At 41.3% G+C, this 22,346-nt stretch overlaps 2 protein-coding genes and 1 long non-coding RNA gene across 11 annotated transcripts in view; 1 reads left to right on the plus strand and 2 right to left on the minus strand.

The window, feature by feature from the left end:
- Positions 1-10,229, minus strand: part of RNF168 (ring finger protein 168) — a 29,822-nt gene extending 19,593 nt beyond the window's left edge. For 2 of the 8 annotated variants that reach the window (XR_016037806.1, XM_055403395.2), the window contains exons 1-2: positions 5,319-5,642; positions 4,650-4,986 (exon numbers count right to left, since the gene is read on the minus strand). Coding sequence is in view for 7 of the 8 variants with exons in the window: in XM_055403395.2 (XP_055259370.1) it covers positions 4,650-4,950 (301 nt within the window). In the remaining variant the exon portion in view is untranslated. Of the gene's footprint in view, positions 1-4,649; positions 4,987-5,212; positions 5,648-7,819; positions 7,914-10,104 lie in introns of those variants that run through there. The other 6 variants (XM_088837880.1, XM_055403318.2, XM_055403473.2 and 3 more) reach the window with 6 other exon arrangements.
- Positions 5,825-22,346, plus strand: part of LOC129542157 (uncharacterized) — a 29,896-nt gene continuing 13,374 nt past the window's right edge. Inside the window, exon 1 of the long non-coding RNA XR_008683011.2 lies at positions 5,825-5,949. This is a non-coding gene — a long non-coding RNA (uncharacterized LOC129542157). The remainder of the gene's footprint in view (positions 5,950-22,346) is intronic.
- WDR53 (WD repeat domain 53) overlaps positions 5,944-22,346 on the minus strand; it is a 57,256-nt gene continuing 40,853 nt past the window's right edge. The window contains exons 1-3 of one of the 2 annotated variants that reach the window (XM_055404191.2): positions 13,312-13,478; positions 10,105-10,254; positions 5,944-7,913 (exon numbers count right to left, since the gene is read on the minus strand). In XM_055404191.2, the coding sequence (XP_055260166.2) occupies positions 7,469-7,913; positions 10,105-10,254; positions 13,312-13,361 (645 nt within the window). In that variant the 5' untranslated portion in view covers positions 13,362-13,478 and the 3' untranslated portion in view covers positions 5,944-7,468. Of the gene's footprint in view, positions 7,914-10,104; positions 10,255-13,311; positions 13,479-22,346 lie in introns of those variants that run through there. The other variant, XM_055403959.2, reaches the window with a different exon arrangement.

A 22,346-nucleotide genomic window follows, 5' to 3' on the forward strand; every position in this document is an offset into this window, starting at 1 on the left:
CGTCTAGTCAAGGCTATGGTTTTTCCCTTGGTCATGTATGGATGTGAGAGTTGGACTGTGAAGAAAGCTGATCGCCGAAGAACTGATGCTTTTGAACTGTGGTGCTGGAGAAGACTCTTGAGAGTCCCTTGTATCGCAAGGAGATCCAACCAGTCCATTCTAAAGGAGATCAATCCTGGGCGTTCATTGGAAGGACTGATGCTAAAGGTGAAACTCCAATACTTTGGCCACCTCATGCGACAAGGTGACTCACTGGAAAAGACTCTGATGCTGGGAAAGGTTGGGGGCGGGAGGAGAAGGGGACGACAGAGAATGAGATGGCTGGATGGCATCACCGACTCGATGGACATGAGTTTGAGTGAACTCCAGGAGTTGGTAATGGACAGGGAGGCCTGGAATGCTGTGATTCATGAGGTCGCAAAGAGTCGGCCACTACTGAGCGACTGAACTGAACTGAACTGAAAGGTATTTTAAAAAAGCAATTCCACAATAATAGCAAACAGATAGTTCTCCCAAAGAGACATACACAAATGGCCAGCAAGCACATGAAAAGATGCTCACCATCACTAGTCATTCAGTTCAGTTCAGTCGCTCAGTCGTGTCCGACTCTTTGCGACCCTATGAATCACAGCATGCCAGGCCTCCCTGTCCATTACCAACTCCTGGAGTTCACTCAAACTCATGTCCATCGAGTCGGTGATGCCATCCAGCCATCTCATTCTCTGTCGTCCCCGTCTCCTCCCACCCCCAATCACTCCCAGCATCAGAGTCTTTTCCAGTGAGTCACCTTGTCGCATGAGGTGGCCAAAGTATTGGAGTTTCAGCTTTAGCATCAGTCCTTCCAGTGAACACCCAGGATTGATCTCCTTTAGAATGGACTGGTTGGATTTCCTTGCAGTCCAAGGGACTCTCAAGAGTCTTCTCCGGCACCACAGTTCAAAAGCATCAATTCTTCGGTGATCAGCTTTCTTCACAGTCCAACTCTCACATCCATACATGACCACGGGAAAAACCATAGCCTTGACTAGACGGACCTTGGTTGACAAAGTGATGTCTCTGCTTTTTAATATGCTATCTAGGTTGGTCATGGCAAGCCACTCCAGTACTATTGCCTAGAAAATCCCATGGATGGAGGAGCCTGGTAGGCTGCAGTCCGTGGGGTCGCTAAGGGTCGGACACGACTGAGCGACTTCACTTTCACTTTTCACTTTCACACACTGGAGAAGGAAATGGCAACCCGCTCCAGTGTTCTTGCCTGGAGAATCCCAGGGACGGGGGAGCCTGGTGGGCTTCTGTCTATGGGGTCACACAGAGTCGGACACGACTGAAGTGACTTAGCAGCAGCAGCAGCAGCAGCAGGTTGGTCATAACTTTCCTTCCAAGGAGTAAGTGTCTTTTAATTTCCTGTCTGCAATCAGCATCAAAACCACAATGAGAGAGCATCTACCCCCTACCCCATCAAACAAAGAAAACAAAACCAGAAAGTAGCAAATGCTAACAAAGATTCAGAAAGGAACTCTTGCTCTTGATGGTAGGAGTATTTAAGATTGTACAGCTATTATGGAAGAGTACAGCAGTTCCTTAAAAAATTAAAACATAAAATTACCACATGATTCAGCAATTTCTTTTCGGGCACGTACTCAAGAGAGTTGAAAGCAGTGACACAGACACTTGTACACCAATGTTAATTCACAACAGCCAAAAGGTGGAAACCAAAGATGGAAGTAACTCAATGACCCACTGACAGATGAAAGGACAAACAAACACAGTAAACACATACAATAAAATATTTGCCATAAAAAGAAATTCATTCACATGCTACAACACAAAATCTGACTTTATGTTAAGTGAAAGAAGGTGGTGATCATTTTGTACTATGTAAAATTACTCAATCACTGTTGTGAAATAGTGAACCTAATATAATATTGTAAGGTAATTATACTTGGATTATTTTTTTTAAATGAAGTTGACAAATTGCCCATACTGGGAAAAAGAGAGAGAGGAGAAAAAGAGAAAGGGAGGGAAGGAGGGAAGGGACAAAAAAAGCTACGAATAGCTACTATGATTCTATTTATATAATGTACACAAAGTAGTTAAATCATAGAGACAGGAAGTAACAGTGGTGGTAGCCAAGGGCTAGATGGAGAGGAACTGAGGAATTATTGTTTAATGGGTATAGAGTTTCAGTTTTTGAAGATGAAAAAGTTCTGGAAAGGGATGATGGTGATGCTTGCACACCTATGTGAATGTGCTCAATGCCTTGAATTGAACATCTAAAAATGGTTAAAATGGTAAATTTTGTAACATATACTTTACCACAATTTAAAAAACACACTAAGACACCAGTTAACACCTCCTAGGATGGCTATAAAAAATGAAAATTTTTCTTAAAAAAGCAGACAAGAACTAGTGTTTGTCAGGATGTGCAGAAATTGAAACCATTACACACTGTGAAGGGAATGTAAAATGATGCAGATCTGTGAAAAAGTCTGGCAGATCCTCAAAAGACTAAACATAGAATTACCATATGCTCCAGCAACTCCACTCTTATATACACAAAAAATGAAAACATATTCAAACAAATACTTGTATGTGAGTATTCATATCAGCACCCATTCAAACAGCCAAAAGGTGAAAACCACCCAAATGTTCTTTGATGAATGAATGAAAAAAATATATACGTAAAAATTATTCCACCTTAAAAAGGAATGAAGTACTAATACATAATAGAACCTTGTATGAACCTTGGAAACATTATGCTAAGTGAAAGAAGCCAGACACAACAGATTACATATTTTATGAATACAATTATATTATCTTTGTTGCTGTTGTTGAGTCACCAAGTTGTGTCTAATTTTTGGGGGGACCCCATGGACTGTAGCCCGCCAGGCTCCCCTGTCTATGGGATTTCCCAGGCAAGAACACTGGAGGGGGTTGCCATTTCCTTCTCCAGGGGATCTTTCTGATTCAGGGACTGAACCCGCATCTCCTGCATTGGCAGGTGGATTCTTTACTGCCCAGGCACCTGGAAAGCCCTTCCCAATGAATACCTGTTGCTTATTCTGAAGTTCTTTTCTTCTCAGATCCATTAAAGAGCCCAGATGCTTCCTTCTACTTATACCACGGAGATCTGATTTTGGTAATTTGTCCTGGTATCTTTTGGGGTTTATGGGAACATTTTATGAGCTAATTCTGTGGTAAATGATGCCTATGATGTTTAATTCTGCTAAATAGGTGGTGTGTGTGTTTTGCTGGGGCTTCATTGAAATTAAAAAAACCAAGCAAATTCACAAAGAACTCTGGAAAGGGGGAGGGGAAGAATGGGAGTCATAGCTTAATGGTTAAAGAGTCTGTATGGAGTGAGTGATGAAAAAGTTTTAGAAACATAGTGCTGATGGTTGCAAAACATTGTAAATGTAATTAACACTACCGCATCCACTTAAAAATGGTTAAAATGGCAAATTAAGAAAAGCTATGACCAACCTAGACAGCATATTAAAAAGCAGAGACATTACTTTGCCTATAAAGGTCTGTAGAGTCAAAGCTATGGTTTTTCCAGTAGTCAGGTACGGATGTGAAAGTTGGACCATAAAGAAAGCTGAATGCCGAAGAGATTGATGCTTTTGAACTGTGGTGTTGGAGAAGACTCTCGAGAGTCCCTTGGACTGCAAGGAAATCCAACCTGTCCATCCTACAGGAAATCAATCCTGGATATTCACTGGAAGAACTGATGCTGAAGCTGAAACTCTTAATACTTTGGCCACCTGATGAGAAGAACTGACTCATCTGAAAAGACCCTGATGCTGGGAAAGATTGAAGGTGGGAGGAGAAGGGTACGACAGAGGATGAGATGGTTGGCTGGCATCACCAACTTGATGGACATGAGTTTGAGCAAGCTTCGGGAGTTGGTGATGGGACAGGGAAGTCTGGTGTGCTGCAGTCCCTGGCGTTGCAGAGTCAGACATGACTGACTGAACCGAAGTGAACTGAATTTACAGTAAGTAAAAAGAATTCCAAAAAAAGGTAAGTACACCACAGCATTAAGCATCACATTCAAAGCCTAAACAAGAAACATCACATGACTTATTGAGCACATAAACGATCAAGCTGCTAGAGTCAAGTGTTCAGTTTGCGGCACTGCGGAGGACCTTTGAATAAAAACGGCTGAACTAGATGGCCACAGAAAGCTATTTTAGACTCCCTGCAAGCTTAAGAATTAAATGAATGGCAATGTATAGGCAAGCAAGTTAGAGAAAGTAATTCAAAGTGAAAAAGACATTAACACAAGAATCCACTAGTTTCCTTACTTCTGCTGTTGCTATACTGCAATTGTGGCTCCTCTGCGACTATTTATATAACTTTTCACATGACTGAAGACTCTATCGGGCAATTCTTTTGTTTTGGGTTTTTCTTTTCATTTTAAATCGAACAAACACAAAGTGAACACAGGCTGGGTATTATAACAATGAACAAAATCTTGCCATTGACCTTAATCAACATTTTGAGGCCAAAAAAACCCAAACATCTCTGAAAATTTTAGACAAATACTAACTGGCTCTCTGTTTTATCTTTCAAAAAATGGATTACTGGCGGCTGGCTTTCAAAATGATCTTGGTTTTTAGACAACAAACGTGCTGGGTTTTACTCACCAATTTCCTTTGATTCTTGCCCAGAGGCTCTTAGCTTGCATTCCTTTGGATAGTGTTTTTGAATTATGTCCCACAGTTCCATATTAACAAGAGAATTTGTTCGGGTACGGTACCGAGCCCACGAAGAGACCCGGCGGCGACAGAAGGGACAGCACAAACTTGCCTTTTCGACAGTCGATTCGAAGCATGGTTTACAGAGCGTGTGGTTACAAGGCAGTGTCACAGGCTCAAAGAGGATTTCCACACAGATCTGGCACTGACATTCCAACAAGGAAGGGATGGAGTCTTTCGGTACAGCCATTTTAATATGCTAATACGGCATATTCAACATCAACACCTGAAAGAGAAAGAATCTTGTTTCCGGTCCGAGTAGGAAAAAAGCAAAGTAACAGTTTTGCGTTTTAAATATTATGCCCAGCAGCCTGCCAGAATTCAGAGACTGAAAGCATCAAATGTCTAGAAGTATAAAAAGGTGTTCTACAGGTCAGGTAAACAGTACGACCCTGGAAGGCGGTGTATTTGTCCATGTTTAAGATAAACATCCGGAAAGAAAATAAATGAACCTTGGCTGCTCCCAGGCATTAACAACCATTGCAGCAGGGCGGAAGGTGGGCTCCAGCTCTCCGGCGCAGCCGGAGCCAGGGGCCAAGTTCTCCTCCTCCCTCTTACCAGGCGAGGACGCTCCCTTAGCTCCCGGCAGCCAAGCCGGAGGAGGCCGCCGAGGCGCTCAGCCCTCGGGCCATCGCTCGGGGAAGACCGCAGCTCCCCCACGGACGCGGGCTCCGTTGGAGCGGGACTTCCGTTTCACCGCTGCTGTGGGTCCGCGCTCACGCCTTACGCGGACTCTGAGCCCAGCCCTTGCCTCTCTAAAGTCAGCCAGAAAGCCTAATCTTAGCGGCGGCGCCTGAGAATCCCGCAAGGGCTAGTGGCGTCACGACTGCCCGCCAAAACGGTCCCTCCTACCATAGAAAACCGACAAAGGATACAAAGAGCTAACATTCCACCGGATGGGACTTCCGGGCCTGCGCGCGCACTGCCCGCCCCGCCGGCCCCGCCCCGCCGGCCCGGGCGAGAGCCCGCCTCTCCGCTCGCGCGGCGTGTGCGCCTGCGTCCTAAGTTGGTCCTGTGCTTTTGGACTCTGCGACACTATCGTCTGTGGCCCGAGAGATTCCTCTGTCCATGGGATTCTTGAGGCAAGAATACTGGAGTGGGTTGTCATGCCCTTCTCCGTGTGATCTTCCAAAACCAGGGAAGGAACCCCCGTCTCCTGCGGCTCCTGCATTGGCGGGTTCTTTTAGCGGTGAGGCACCGCCCCCCTCGGGTCGTTGTGGCTCAAATTTTCCCGCGTGATTCCTGCTCCCGGGGACTGCGGAAACCGGGCGGTGTCGCAAGATTGGTCTCTGGGCAGAAAAAGGGAAACCTCAAAACAAACTAAGAACCGAGCGGTAACTTGAAAATTCTTCCCTCCATACTCCTCAGCCTACCTTTCTGTAGTACCCTTCTGTACTGTTTACACATGATGGCCTGCCTCAGGGAACCTTGCCCCTCTGCCTGACTGTTAAATCAGGACCTTTGTTCAGGACCCTGTTCACCTGTGGATGGCTACAGGGAGGGAGAAATTGACACATCCCTTCTCCCAGGCTTGCCATTCTAGGAGATATTTGCAAGATGAAGGGGCTTTTTACTTCTCTTCCTCACCCCACTCGTTCTATAAAAGAACCTGGCATCCAGACCCAGATAGGATGGTTATTTTGAGACATTAGTTTGCCATCTTCTTGGTCAGTGAGTAGAATCAGCTCGGACTTGGTAATGCTGTCTGTTCAAGCACAAGCTGCTTGTTCTCTTTATTTGGTGCCCTGCAGTAAATGCTATAGTTTGCCTTAACACAACCGCATGTCAGTAGGTTGGCTTTGTTGCAGACCCAAGTTGGGTTTAGTAACACTTCCAAGACATAGTTCCAATCTCTCTCTCTTTTGTGGCATGGTTTCTCTATACAGTGTGTCTGGAAGGTTAAGACTGAATGCATGTATCTGGCAACCAACTTATTTTCAAGGAGGAACCAGCAAGGTAACACATCTTGTATTACTTCTCATCCTTCTCTACCTAACTTCCCTCCAAGGTGTTACTCATTCTGGTTGTCCTGAATTTGTACCTTCCAAATAAAGTAACTTTTGCCTGTAGGGCAGGATCCACATTTTAAAATGTTTCTATTATTGACACTACATATTGCAAGGCATTTGTTCAAAAAAGATTATAAAATATATGATCACTGCGTGGGAATTCCCTTTCTAGTATAAAATACCTGTGGAATTGTACCAGAGAGAAAATGCACATCAACATACAAAATATAGTAGATTTTTTTTTTGCTTTACTACATCATATATTCACGTTCCAAAATTCATAAAGTACAAAATTAACAGTAGATTCCCTACCTTTGATCCCTAGCCTCAAATTAGTTTTCTTCCCTAAGACAACCAATGTTACCACTTTTTAATGTATTTCTCCAGAAGTTTATAGATATAAACCTATGTATTTGTATAAGCCTGTGTATTTGTTTTTGCCCTTTTTTTTTCCCATTGAGCAATAACATTGGAAATATTTTAAAACACATTTTGGTGATAACTCTGTGTTACTGTCCAGTTACATGAAAGCTTCTTTATTCTCTTATATTGCTACACAAAGTATCAATTGTATCAGTGTATTAAAATTTAACACCTCTCACTTTTGCTATAAAGATAAGCCTGTAATAAATTGTATATATGTATTGCTTCTTATTTGCAAGATACTAGACATGGAATCTCTGAGTCCAGTGTAACAGATTAGCTTTTGAGTGATGGTATCAACTCTTTTAGGGGTGACTTTTTCTCTTTGGGGGCCATCTCTGCTTTCCCCTTCTCAATGACCTGAACAGCCTTCAGCAAACCATCCTGCAGAGCCTGGTTCTTTACCATATTAGAAATCATGAAATTGATGTCTTTTATATACATCTGTCTTACTTTAGCAATGTAGTGTTCTGCCTTGTTACCATGTGCTACAAAGAAGATACACAGTGCTGTGATATCTCCTTCTTGCAACCCATATTCCTCCAAAACAGACTCCCATACAACTCTGATGCGCTTGTTCTTGACTTTTCGTCTAAGGATGGAGGCTAAGGTGGGAAGACATCTCACCAGATCTGGCAGCTTCTCAAGCACACGAGTGTGCAAGTGGACAAGTACTTCAATGACGTAGCTGTATAAAATATTCAATTCCATTGAAGTGAACCTACAAAAAATGTGGGCACTTCTTAAGCAGTAGAACTCTCTATGTACAGCGATAAAGTGAATTTTATTAGGATAATTCAAAGAAGTATAAACATACTAGGAGAACTTTAAACAGATTGGGTTAGAGGTTTCCAGAGAAAGAGAACAAGACTTGAATCTCTTGACATAAGAAAAGCCATTGTTTATCTAAGCAGTTTTGTGATCTAAGCCTGGCCACAATGCTTGCCCTGGAACAGGTCTCAGTAATTCAGGATCTTAAGGGAAGTGATGGAATGTTGGAACAAAGGAAAGGATATCAAGAAACAATAGTTCAGTGATAAGTGTTAGTTGCTCAGTTGTGTCCAACTCTTCGTGACCCCATGGCCTGTCGTCCACCAGACTCCTCTGTCCATGGGATTCTCCAGGCAAGAATACTGGAATGGATTGCCATTTCCTTCTCCAGGGGATCTTCCTGACCCAGGGTTTGAACCTGGGTCTCCTGCATTGCAGGCAGATTCTTAACCATCTGAGCCACCAGGGGAGCCCAATTCTTCCTAAAAGGAAATATGTAACAATCTGATATGTATCTTAGAGTTCTGCAGAAACTAAGGCCCCACCCAGGTGGCGGTGATGGTGGTTATTCAGTCACTCAGTCATGTCCAGCTCTTTGCAACTCCACGGACTGTAGCACACCAAGCATCCCTGTCCTTCACTATCTCCCGGAATTTGCTCAAACTCATGTCCATTGAGTTGATGATGTCATCCAATTATCTCATCCTCTGTCACCCCTTATCCTCCTGCCTTCAATCTACCAGCATCAGGGTCTTTTCCAGTGAGTCAGTTCTTTGCATCAGGTAGCCAAAGTATTGGAGCTTCAGCTTCAGTATCAGTCCTTCCAATGAATATTCAGGATTGATTTCCTTTAGGATTGACTGGTTTGATCTTGCTGTCCAAAGAACTCTCAAGAGTCTTCTCCAGCACCACAGTTCAAAAGCCTCAGTTCTTTGGTGTTCATCTTTCTTTATGGTCCAACTCTCATATAGCTTGGACTAGACAGATCTTTGTCGGCAAAGTATTGTCTCCCCTTTTTAACACCCTGTCTAGGTTTATCATAGCTTTTCTTCCAAGGAGCAAGTGTCTTCATTTCATGGCTGCAGCCACCATCCACAGTGATTTTGGAGCCCAGGTGGAGGATTGAATGATGATGTTGACCTTTTCTGATTCTTTTGACTTCAATCACTAAAGCTTGAATTCTGTCAGCCTTTGCCCCAGTTCTGTGCTGGTCTCCTCTGTTCAAGCTCCTTCATGAATATACATCTATCCTTAGCTTAAAACTTCCTGATTTTGATATTTGGGAAGACACTGCTTAGGGAAAGATCCCTGCTGTTCTCCTTACTTGGTGCAAGTAATAAATCCTTCCTTGTCCAAATCTTTGGCTTGGTTGTGTCTTTTGGCCCAACACCCACCAAGAGGCCAACCCAGCTTTTGGGTTCAGAACAGAATCAGCTGTTATAATTTAGAAAATACTTTAGAAATAGGGCCTGCCCTATTAGAAAAGCCAAGACATGGAAGCAAGCTAAATGCCCATCAGCAGATGAATGGATAAAGAAGATGTGGTATATATCTACAATGGAATGTTACTCAGCAATAAACAAAAGAGTGAAATAATGTCCTTGCAGCAACAAGGATGGACCTAGAGGTTACAACACTAAGTGAAGTAAGACAGACAAACATCACAATATCACTTATATGTGGAATCTTAAGAAAATAGTACAAATTAACTTACTTATGAAATAGATTCACAGACACAGAAAATAATTTTATGCTTACCATAGTATAAATTAGGAATTTAGAATTAACAGATACATACTATTAAAATAATTTTTTTAAAAAGAAAAGAAATAGGATTTGCACTAAACTGGATAGCTTAGCTCTCAGGCCACTCATACTACAAATTTTTCAATGGCAGAGCACTTATATTATCCATCTCTGTGTTATTAAGACTTTGCCAAGCAAGGGACTCTGAGATGTATACCACATTATGGCAAGTAAACCAGCACTCAAATCAATCTTTTTTGAATGAATGAGCCTAAGAAAATGTGATTTCTTCACAACCCATTGTTGGAACCATATTAAGAAACCCAGTTTTAGAATGACCACTGCAAGCTCTCATGAAACCACAAAATTCCACTGGTTTCTGATTAGATACTCACTTGAGTGACAGAACCGCTGTCCATAGCTTATCTTGGGCTCCCTGGTTTGCCAAAGTCTTGCTATGATCTTCAAATTTCTGTGTCAGATTATCCTTGATGAAGTCCAGTTCTTTAAAGTGTGCTTCTAAAGCTTGGAGTTTGTGGTCTACTCTATAGGATAACAGAATCAAAGGTTAATTTGGGTCAGAGCACAAAACTAAGATTTCGCCTGAAGATAAAGCTGCTGCTGCTGCTAAGTCACTTCAGTCGTGTCCGACTCGGTGTGACCCCATAGACGGAAGCCCACCAGGCTCCCCCGTCCCTGGGATTCTCCAGGCAAGAACACTGGAGTGGGTTGCCATTTCCTTCTCCAATGTGTGAAAGTGAAAAGTGAAAGTGAAGCTGCTCAGTCGTGTCCGACCCTTAGCGACCCCACGGACTGCAGCCTACCAGGCTCCTCCATCCATGGGATTTTCTAGGCAATACTACTGGAGTGGCTTGCCATTGCCTTCTCCGGAAGATAAAGCTACAATACATTATTTATAGTCACTATCAGTAGCTACTTACATTTTACAATTATGGATAGATGTTCCCATTTGCCATTGTCTCTAGTCATCATCCTAGTTATTGCATTCCTTACATTGCTGAACTTGTGAATTGTCTAATTTCAACTATCTGCCTCATCTTTATTAATATATTGTACCTCATACTTTAAGAAGTATTTTATACAAACTATGATTCTCACAACAACCATAAGTAGTGAAGCAGTCATTTTTACTATTTTACAGATAAAGAAATTGAGTCTCAAAAAGATCAAGACTTAACCATCATATAGCTATTAACAAGTGCTGAGGCCCATATTTATTAAGGTGGCTTTCTCCACCTTACTCTGACTATCAAAGTTTTATCCATCAAGGATAAGTTCATTCCATGCCTGCTGGAATCCCTCAGTCTTTCTACCTGGAGATCTGCTCCTTGTCTGCTTCTCTGTCACAGACACTGTCTCTATTACTTGTCAACTCCCCATCTCTTCCTTTATTTTTAGAGTTAGCTTTTCGTGATCTAAATTGTAAACTCTTGAAAAGAGAGGATCATAGACTATTTCTTGAACATCTTTATGCTTGTCCCCCAATACCTAGCAGAGGTCTTACACAGAAGTAATAAAACAAGTCTTTTATGACATTTGTGATATTAGTGAAATACTAGGCAGTTTAACAGCAAAAAGGGGACCTGAGTTGCTCTGAACAACCCTGATCATTAGAGGGCGCTGCGGCACCAAAATTACGTCTAACTGAACCACAAAGACCTGAAACCCTGCAACTCACTTGCATGAAGTCACCCACACTGTCTTTCATGAAGTGATACACAGCCAGTTCTCTGAGTTTCTATGTCCCCAGTGACCTGAATACTGTTGTGGTTGCCTAGGGTTCTGTCCTTGACCATCTTCTCTTCTTGGTCTTCACTTTATTCCAAGGTTAATTAGCTTCAGGTACCACCCCTCTCCTAAGCTCTAGAGCTGAATTTTCAACCATGTTTTGTACATCTCCACTAAGATGGTGGTATCAGACTCAACTGTCTTAAGCTGAATTTACTAAGTAAACCCCTCCCCTTGCACTCCATCTTCAAAAATTTCAGCAATGGAATTTTCTCATTGCTCTGGATTCTATATGCATACAGATAAACCTCTGTATGAAATGTGCATTTTCACTGGGAAGATCCCCTGGAGAAGGGAATGGCTATCCACTCCAATATTCTTGGGCTTCCCTGGTGGCTCAGATGGTAAAGAATATGCCTGCAGTGTGAGAGACCTGGGTTTGATCCCTGGAGATGGGAATGGCTACACTGCAATATTCTTGCCTGGAGAATTCCAGGGACAGAGAAGCCTGGCAATGTAGAGTCCGTGGGGTTGCAAAAAGTCAGATACAACTGAGCGACTAACATTTTCACTTTTTTCCAAGGCTCTGTATGAAATATGCATTTTCATAGGAACATAGGCCTATATGACCTAATATGCCAGCAATCTGTGTACAAGTCAAAACTATTATATCTGGTAAACTCTTTGTATTAACTTTTAGACCTTTAAGAACGTACTTCTTATAAGTCATCTCCGGCTTGAACTCTAGAGAGAAACTAGCTTGTCGATCAGTATAAAGGTTTACATAAATTGAAGCAATTATTTGGAATCCTTTCACCAAAAGGCATTCCTAGATCGTTTCAAATAAATCCTAAGGAACATGTCTGCAAATCTGCATTTCTGTGACAGTTGTCCAGCTCAGTTAATGGGATCACCATCTACCCAATTCCTTGAACTAGAAATCTCAGAATAACTCACTATTTTCCCTCTTTCTCTCCATCAATGTGTCTCTAATCTATTCCCTCCTCTCTGTCTCTAGTAAGTCAATTAATCACCATCTTTCACTTCAGCCTAGGATTACAATAGTCTAACTAGATTTCTGCTTTTCACCTCCAATCCATCCCCGAGAGCTATTCTTCTAAAACACAATTCTGTTCTCATAACTTGACTATTATATACTTTTTATGCTGCCCTGACTTGCCTAGTGATATTGCTAGAGTCAAGTTGGATCTCCTCAGCAGGAACTGTGGACTCTTTAACCTTTGCCTCTATCCTCTGCCAGTCCTCTTGCACAACTTAGTCACCAGTCATGAGACATCTAGCTGCTGACTGAGTACGGTATGAGAGTCCAAGCATCTGTGGTTTACATGTACTGTTTCCTCACTCCAGAATTCCTTCCTATATTTTTATTTCTTGCAAACTCCTACTCACACTTTCAGATCCAGTCTAAACATCCCTCTATGAAGGGTTCCTTTTCCTAGTATCAAAGGCAAAATTCATTCTTCTCTTCATGTTCTCATAGCCCTTTAGGAGCATCACCATTATAAGGTCAGTCACGTTAAATTGTAAGCATTTTTGAATGAATCTGTTATTCCAAAGGCTGTGAGCTCCTTGAGGACAGAAACCACATTTTACTTATTTTTTGTAAGCCCAGAATATAGCGCATGCATTAATAGAATGGAATATAGCACCTAGGAGGAGATTTTTCTTTATTATTAATGGACACAATTTTTGAACCTGAACATATTAACAGAAAAAGAATTCTAAGTAGCATGCCTGTAGTTCTTTGCCTGATTTTATTCTTTATTCTTCTCCTACCCATCTTCCCAGAAAAGCCGACCCATGCTTGCTCCCTCCCTGTAGCCCTTAGCAACCTTTTCATTGCCTCCTTCAAGGATATCAGGGTTGTGGTTTCATTGTTCATCTTCTTAAGGCAAAATGAAAAGAAACAAAACAAGCAAAACAAAAGCCCCACAGAGGTTTGAATCCAGGGTTTTCTGCTGCTATCCACCCAGCAACAGGCAGCAGCAGTGTAAGTATTCGATCTAAATTCTGCCTGAAAGGTCACTCAGTACAAGAAGCTTTTAATAGCTTGTACATCCAAATATAGTTTCAAAGAACTGATCGTGTGAACACAGGTGTCCTGGGATGCACTATAATATTTGCCTTTGAAAAATGACCCATAGTACATCAACACAGTAAAACAACCAGATGTAACTGTGACTCAGTGTATATTCTGGTAAATGGATATATAGGTACACAAATGTATACATATATTAGGATTAAATTTGATGGAAATATTACTCTCAAATTTAAATATTACTCTCAGGGAACTGGCTTAATTATTCACTTAGAACTTAGTTTTAAAGAAGCTTCAGACCTTTTATGATGAATTATATCAATGCAAAAAAAAATCTAACCATCCTTAGAAACTAATAAATATTTATTAAGCTTATCAGTTCAGTTCAGTCGCTCAGTCGTGTCCGACTCTTTGCGACCCCATGAATCACAGCACGCCAGGCCTCCCTGTCCATCACCAAATCCCGGAGTTCACTCAAACTCATGTCCATCAAGTCGGTGATGCCATCCAGCCATCTCATTGTCGTCCCCTTCTCCTCCTGCCCCCAATCCTTCCCAGCATCAGACTCTTTTCCAGTGAGTCTATTACTATTAAGCTTATAGTATTAGATTAAGTATTAGAAATAAAAACAGGCATAAAACAGGATTTCTGAATTCAAGGGGTTTAAATAATAACTGAGGAGGTATTTAAAAGATAAATATATTGAAAAGAAAAATATTGTGTGCTGAGTAGATACAGACCATAAAAATCATATATGATGAGAGTATGTCACTGAAGCCTTGGATAATTGAGTATCACTCACATTGAAGGTGAAATTTGGTTTTGGCCTTAAAGGAAATGTAGGTCACTGATTATCAGAGAAGAAAGAGAAGAGTATTACAAACCAGAGAAACTGAATAAAATCACACATGTGGGTGGCAAGGTATGTGATGTGATCAGGGAACAATGAGTGAGTGTCTCTCAAGCAAAAAATTTATGTGAGAGAAAGAAAAACAACAGCATTTAAACTGATTAAGAGTCAGGTCATGGATGTATTCATTCATTGTATTCATTTATTCAATATTTGCTGAATGCCATAAATTTCAACTGAATGGACAAAACCTATGAATGAATGACCAGCACTATTTTAGGTACTGGGAATAAAATGAAGAGTAAGGCAAAATCCTTACCCTAAGAAGCATACTAGTAGGGAGACTGAAAACAAGGATTACAAAAAAGTGGATGGTTCTAGATAGCCTGGTAAGGAATTTGGACATATGTGTTGGTTCTGCAAAGTTATTCTAGTATGGGTGTTTAAGATGGATCAAATAGGAATAAAACCAGAGGAAGAGATGTCCCTCAGGAGATTGATATCACAGTCAGCTGTGAGGTGATGAGATTACAATGTCTGTCCTCAGGAAAGAGACAGATCTGAGAGACAATATAACTGCTCAAGGACCCCTGGGGGTTGGAGTCAGTAAGTCTCATGTGAATCTTCAGAAAAGCTTGGGTATCCTGAAGGAATCAAGTCCTTCCTTGCCTCAGTGGGAAAACCTTGCCAGGATCTTTGTGTCCTACCCAGTGGCCATCGTCCCCAACATCTCCCCACCTCCGCTATTTTTTCCTCATTAACAGAATCTAAATCCAAATATTGTTCAAGTATTGGGCAGCTGTGTGCTTCAGGGGACTCTGGGATCCACCCTATCCAGTCACAAGGAGGGTAAATCTTGATGAGAACAAGCCAATCAGTAATATCATGAATGTTGCCATTATCATTGGTTTAGGAAGCAGCAGGTGGCAGAATTCTGGCCTATGAAATGTGAGAGGAGATTTACTGTGGGGCTTCTAAGAAAAAACTTTTTAACTTGTGATAAAATACACATAAAATTTACCATTTTTTTTTGGTGGAGAGCAGTGGGAAAAAAGGAGGAAAGTAGTCAAAAGTTATAAACTTCTAGTTATAATAAAATAAGTAAGTCTAGGAATGCAATGTATAGCATGGTGACTATAGCTAATAACACTGTTTTGTATTTTTGAAAGCTGCTAAGAGTTGATCTTAAAAGCTCTTATCACTGGAAAAAAAATTGTAACTATTTATGGTGATGGAGTTAACTAGACTCAATGTGGTGATTATTATGTAAACATACATATATTGAATCATTATGTTTTACACTCTGAAACTAATACAATATTATATGTCAATTATATCTCAATTTAAAAGTTTTACCATTTTTGACCATTTTAAGTGTACAGTTCTGTGACATTAGGAACACTTACACTGTTGTCCAAACATCACGACCATCCATCTCCAGAACTTTTTCATCTTCCCCAGCTGAAACTCTGCACCCATTAAACACCATTCACATTCTCCCTTCTTCTCAGCCCCTGAAACCACCATTCTACTTTTCATCTCTATGATTTTGACTACCCTAGCTCCTTACATAAGGGGAATCATGGCTTCTTGTGACTGGGAGAAGAGTTTTTCTGATGATAGAAAGAAATACATGGAAGAAAATGCTCTCTTAACCCCTCAATATTGTTGGTCTTCCTTCACGTGATGCCTATGACAGCCATGAGGGGAACCAGCTCAGGGACTTCCTCAAAAATTAAAAATAGAGCTACTACTATATGATCCAGCAATCCCACTTCTGGATATATATATCCAAAGGAAATTAAAAAAGGGTGTCTATGAGAGACCTGCATGCCCATGATCACTGAAGCGTTATTCATAATAGCCAAGATATGGAAACAAGCTAAGTGTCCAAGAAAGAAGGAAATCCTGATGTTTGCAACAATGTGGATGGACCTTGAGGGCATTATGCTAAATGAAATGTCAGACAGAAGGACAAGTACTGCAAGGTATCATTTATATGTGGAATCTATTAATAAATAAAAAGTTAAACTCATAGAAACAGTAGAAAAGTGGTTGCCAGGGACTTGGAGTCAGGGGAAGAAAGAGACTGGAAAAAGGGTAAAGTTAAATAAAAAGAAAGACGCTGTCACTGAATTAATCTCCCCTAGAACTGTTTCCGGAGAAGGCAATGGCAAGCCACTCCAGTACTATTGCCTAGAAAATCCCATGGATGGAGGAGCCTGGTAGGCTGCAGTCCGTGGGGTCGCTAAGGGTCGGACACGACTGAGCGACTTCACTTTTACTTTTCACTTTCACACATTGGAGAAGGAAATGGCAACCCACTCCAGTGTTCTTGCCTGGAGAATCCCAGGGACGGGGGAGCCTAGTGGGCTTCCGTCTATGGGGTCACACAGAGTTGGACACGACTGAAGTGACTTAGCAGCAGCAGCAGCAGCAGCAGAACGGTTTCATTGCTAGTATGCTTATTATGAGGAATAATGACTTTGCCTTACTGATTAAGCCTTTTCTAGTTCAGACTTGGTCCTTAAGGAATTCAGCGAATGAAGGAGACTTTCTTTGTGTGTGTGGGGTGCCCATCACACAGCATTCAGGATCTTAGGTCTCTGACCAAGGATTGAACTCAGGCCCCCTGCAGTGGAAGTGTGGCGTCCTAACCACTGGAAGTCAGGGATTTCCATGAAGGAGACCTTATACATAAGATTCTTCTTTGCTGGGGTTTCTTCGGAACCACTTCATTTCTCTAGAGCTAACATTAGTTTTCGTATGGGTAGACCTGTGGCTAGTATCTTGACAAGGAAATAAAACAGGGAAGGAAGAGAGGAATGGGTGGAAACTCTGACGTAACCTGGCAACTCTGTCCTCAGATCACTCAGAATAAGCCATTGGGGAACCAACCCCCAGGCTCTGGAAGAACGTTTAAAACAGGGTAGAGGGCAAACGGTTCTGCCGTGGGATCAGAGCCTGGCAGTTCCACCCACAGTGCCGCTTCCTCCAGGATGCTGCCTGCCTATCCAGATGCAGCAGTTGTTCCCTTCCCACACTTGCACTGGCGCTTCTAGTCGTGCACACCTAACCAGGACCGGCTTTTCACACCATCCTGGATTGCCTCTCTGGCATTTGGCCTGTTGTCTGCCCAGTATTTTGAATTTCCTGATCTCTTCTGCCAGGCTCACGTTCTGCACCCTCCTTGTCCCCTGTCGTATTGGTTTTCAAACCTTTTTAGCTAGTGAGCTTTATTTTTTACAGCAGTTTTAGGTTCACAAGTAACATTTATATATCCCTGCCCTCACACAGACTTAACCACACCTGCCCCCGACCCCCGCCATGATAGACAGCCTGCACCATAGTGTATATCTGTTATAAGGGATGCACCTACACTGACACCTCCTTATCACCCAAAGTCTCTACATTAGGTTCACTCTAGGTGTTGTCCAGTATGTGTGTGTGCCAAGTCGCTCAGTCGTGTCCGACTCTTTGCAACCCCATGGACTGTATCCCGCCAGACTCCTTTGTCCATGGAATTCTCCAGACGAGTACTGGAGTGGGTAGCCATTCCCTTCTCCAGGGGATATTCCAGACCCAGGGATCAAACCCAGGTCTCTTGCATTGCAGGCAGATTCTTTACAGTCTGAGCCACCAGGGAAACCTTGTCTAGTTTATAGTTTTTGACAAATACAGCATAGGTATTCACCATTGGAATGTCATACAGAATAGTTTCAATGTATGCTCTGCCTATTTATTCTTCTCTCTCTTCCCACAAACCTCTGGCAGCCACTGATCTTTTCACTGTCTCCATAATTTTGCTTTTCCCAGAACATCATATGCCTGGAATCATATAGTGTGTAGTCTTTTCAGATTGATTTATTTTTACTTATTAATATACATTAAAATTTTCTTCATGTCTTTTCATGGCTTGATAGCTCATTTATTTTTAGCTCTGAACAATATTCCGTTGTCTGTATCACAGTTCTTTTATCCTTTCACCTATGAAGGAATCTTGGATACTTCTAAGTTTTGGTCTCTATGAATAAAGCTGCTATAAATAATGTGCAGGTTTTTGTGTGGACATAGGTTTTCAGTTTATTTGAGTAAATACCAAGGATCTTGATTGCTGGATTGCATTGTAAGAGTACGTTTAGTTTTGTAAGAAACAACCAAACTGTCTTCCAAAGTGGTTGTACTGTTTTGTACAACCAGCAATGCAATTAGGGTTCTTGTTGATCCACATTCCTGCCAGCATTTGGTGTCATCATTGTTTTGGATTTTGGCAATTCTAATAAGTGTATAGTGGTATATCATTATTTTAATTTGCAATTCCCTAATGACAAATGATGCTGAATATCTTTTCTTGTGCTTACTTGCCATCTTTGGTAAAATGTTTGTTCAAGGGTTTTGCCTTGTTAAAAGTTAGATTGTTTCCTTATTGTTGAGTTTTAAAAGTTCTTTGTATATTTTGAACAATAGTTCTTTATCAATCGTATTTTTAAAAAATTTTTTCCCACAAACCTTTTTTATAGCAAAGTTGCAACCTAGATTCCTACCTGCTTTCTGTTGCAGGGTATAGATCTTTGAAAGAACGCTGTACTCAAGAACTAAACAGCAGTGCTGAGAAGTAAATAGTACTTTGGTCAGTGAAAACAAGCAGCTGAGAAATGAGCATCTAAAGCAGCAGCAGGTTTTTGTTGTTTATCCTAGAGCTGAATCAAGTACTATCAATTGAGTACTTGGAGTACTATCTTTGAGTTCTGAACTCAAAGTACAGATGCTAAGTGAGTAATGTTATTTCTGACTCAGGGAAAAGACCCAGGAGTTTTTGCCAGATATTAAGTTACCATAAAGTTTATTAATAGCCACCTTGCTCTACAAGTTCTTGTAAAAGTAGTACACGTGGATGGAAATAGGACTTTTTAAAATGATATCGAACACTTTGTCAGGGGGCTGCCAACCTGAGTTTCCCCACATTTTTAGATTGCTCACTGTGCAAACTTCAGGAAAATGTATTCAGTCCAGATATTTCCCTACAGCTGTACATCAGAGGAAGATTTCTTTAACTTGCAAATTTATAAATATTACAAAAAGGATTCATTGAGAATGTCTGAGTTCATATTCTAGAAAGAGAATTCCATACATTTTATCATGTCCATGACCAGACTCAACCTTTCACCTGGCCCAGGCATTGGATAAAAGCAAGATCCAGACAACAGCATTGATTCCAGACAATCATTCCGTTTGCTTGCAATCTGCTTGGTGCTCTTTCCTCTTATTTCTGAATCCCAGTTGCTGAAACCTTGGTGTCCTTTAGGCTAAACTGTCCTTGGGCTCCAATCAGATTGGTACAAATTCTTGTTCTACCACTTCAAACTAGATCTGTGAGCTTGTGCAGGTTACTGAATATCTCTCAGCCCCTATTTCTATATTTTTAAATAGAGGCCATTATCAAAGGACTTCAGAGGGATTGACCCTTAATTACCCACAGAAGGAACCTGTACTCTGTGCCGGCTTCCTTCCCTTCTCTGTCTCATTTTCCTACTTCTGTACTATGGGCGCTTCCTGGAATTGTAACTGAGAAGGACCCTATGGGGCCTTCCCAGGACACAGCACTACCCACGCCCCCATACACATCCTCCACTTGCCTTTTTCTTTCTTTCTTTATTTATGGCTGCACTGGGTCTTCTCTGCTACAAGTGGGCCTTCTCAAGTTGTGGCAAACAGGGGCTCCTCTCTAGTTGCAGTCTCAGGCTTCTCACTGTGGTGGCTTCTCTCATTGTGAAGCATGGGTTCTAGGTATGCGGGCTTCAATAGTTGCAGCACTTTGGTTCAGGAGTTGTGGTACATGGGCTTAGCTGCTCTGCAGAATGTGGGATCTTCCCTGACCAGGGATAGAACCTGTGTCCCTTGCATTGGCAGGCAGGTTTTTAACCACCAGGGAGGTCCCCTTCCTGCCTCTTGTTTGTAGAAAAATTTTAGCCTCCTAGACTTTCCATGAATTCTGAAGAATAAATTTAATCCGAGAAGTGAGAAAATGAAGAAACAAATAAAAACAGTCAAACAAGACAAAATAATAATAGTTTAGCCATCAAGCAAAGTCAAGGAACTTTAGTTCCTCCTCAAGGACTTAGATAATATTCTGAGCCGTATTCTTTGAGGTATTTTGCAGACACTGAAGCCCCCACCAGATGGAAGAAGTTAACTGCATCCTGTCCACAAGCACGTAGACCCCAGACTGGTTGGAACCAGAAAGTTGATGATGTTGACTCCTGAGCATCTCACAACCAACCAATCAGAAGAATGTCCATGAGCTGATCACACATCCCACAACCCCTCTTAGCATGTCTCCTCCTCCTCTTTTCCCTCAATAATTTCTGGGGAGTAGGGAGTTGGTTCATTTGGACATGAGTCTACTTCTTTCCCAGGATTGCCAGCTTCCTCAATCAACCTATCTTTCCTTTTACCCAGCACTTCTCTCTCTGTATGGGATTCTTGAGCCATTAGTAGCCGAACCTGAGTTAGGTAATGGAATCATCTCACACGCCAAATGCAATTCTCATCTTAGGTCATGCTCTGGGGAATGCCAAATTAAGAATACACCTCTATACCTGTATGAAATTTCTTTATTTTATTATTTTTTGTATGACATTTCTTGTTCAAATATTAATCTCAAAGAATCTTAGCAGATTCTACTTGCTAGATTGGCTACTGATCCCCAGATGTGTCAGTATGATAGGCATACTCATAGACAGTGGGGTTCTTATGGAAACTTCCATTAAGGAAATTGCGAAAAACATACAAATAGTTTACCTACTCCAAATATATTGCTATTTTTTAAATGAATAAGTGTTTCTAAAATATTGAAGTGTAACACACATAACACTGTGTATCCTTTGTGAAAACTAATTTTTTGTGAAAATTAATAAAGGGAAATGTCACTAAAATGGCATTGAGAGGCCAGAAGGGGGAGCTTTTATGCAGTACCACTCATCAGTTAATTACAAGAAAACTGTCAATTACAGACCCCAATAGAAGAATCACCAACAGGAAAGAATCATCAATTACAGGCCCCAACCAGACAAGATGTATGTTGAGTATCCTACAAGAAATCAGCTACCCCAGCAGCTTAACCAATGAGAAACTGTCATCACCCTGAACTCCCACTTTTCTCCAATGGGCTTTCATTCATGATAATAATCTTATACTTCCTCCTTTTTCTCTATAAAATAATGTTCTTCTCCTTTGTTTGTTGAACTTGCTTATGGTTTTTGCTGTGGTTTGTCTTGAACTGCAGCTCTCTGCTATTCCCAACTAAACCCTTTTTTTTGCTGGTAAAATAACTTACTTTTAAGAGCAATATGCTCGAAGACTGTGATGTTATGATATAATAAGAAATACTTATTGGGTCTTTGTCCTGGTTCTTGGCACAGAGCTTCTAAAACTCTTATAACTTCCTAAGTGGTAAGAGTAACAGAACATCTCTTGTTAAAATTGTTTTTTGTCCTTAGGTCCTAAAACCGGTAAAGAAGCATCTTTTATTATAATATTTGGTTTTATTCCCAGTTACTGAAATGGCTCCAGAGTGATAAAAGTGAGAGGAGTGTCCATTGTTATTCATAGCAAGTCACTTTCAACAGTACCTGAGTTTATGTTAGTGAGGCAAGTTTTAGAAAGCCCCTAAGGATGTGGGGCTGGTTACCAGGAGACTCAACCATGTGATTAGAGGGTTGGAGTTTTCAGCTCCACCTCTCAACCTCTGGGGAAGGAAAAGTGGTTAAATGTTAAGGCAATCACTAATGCCAATGAAATGAAGCCGCCATAAAAATCCTAATCAAAGGGTTTGGGGAGCTTCCAGTTTGGTGAACAAGAACACATCGACATGCCAGTAGAGTGGTGCACCCCAAACTCTGCAGGGACAAAAGGTGCTATATTCAGGGCCCTTCACCTTATGTATCTCTTCATCTGGCTGTTTATTTGTATTCTTTAAT

Source organism: Moschus berezovskii, chromosome 1, assembly GCF_049115385.1.
Source record: "Moschus berezovskii isolate FMDL1 chromosome 1, NW_MosBer_1.0, whole genome shotgun sequence".
NCBI lineage: Eukaryota > Metazoa > Chordata > Mammalia > Artiodactyla > Moschidae > Moschus > Moschus berezovskii.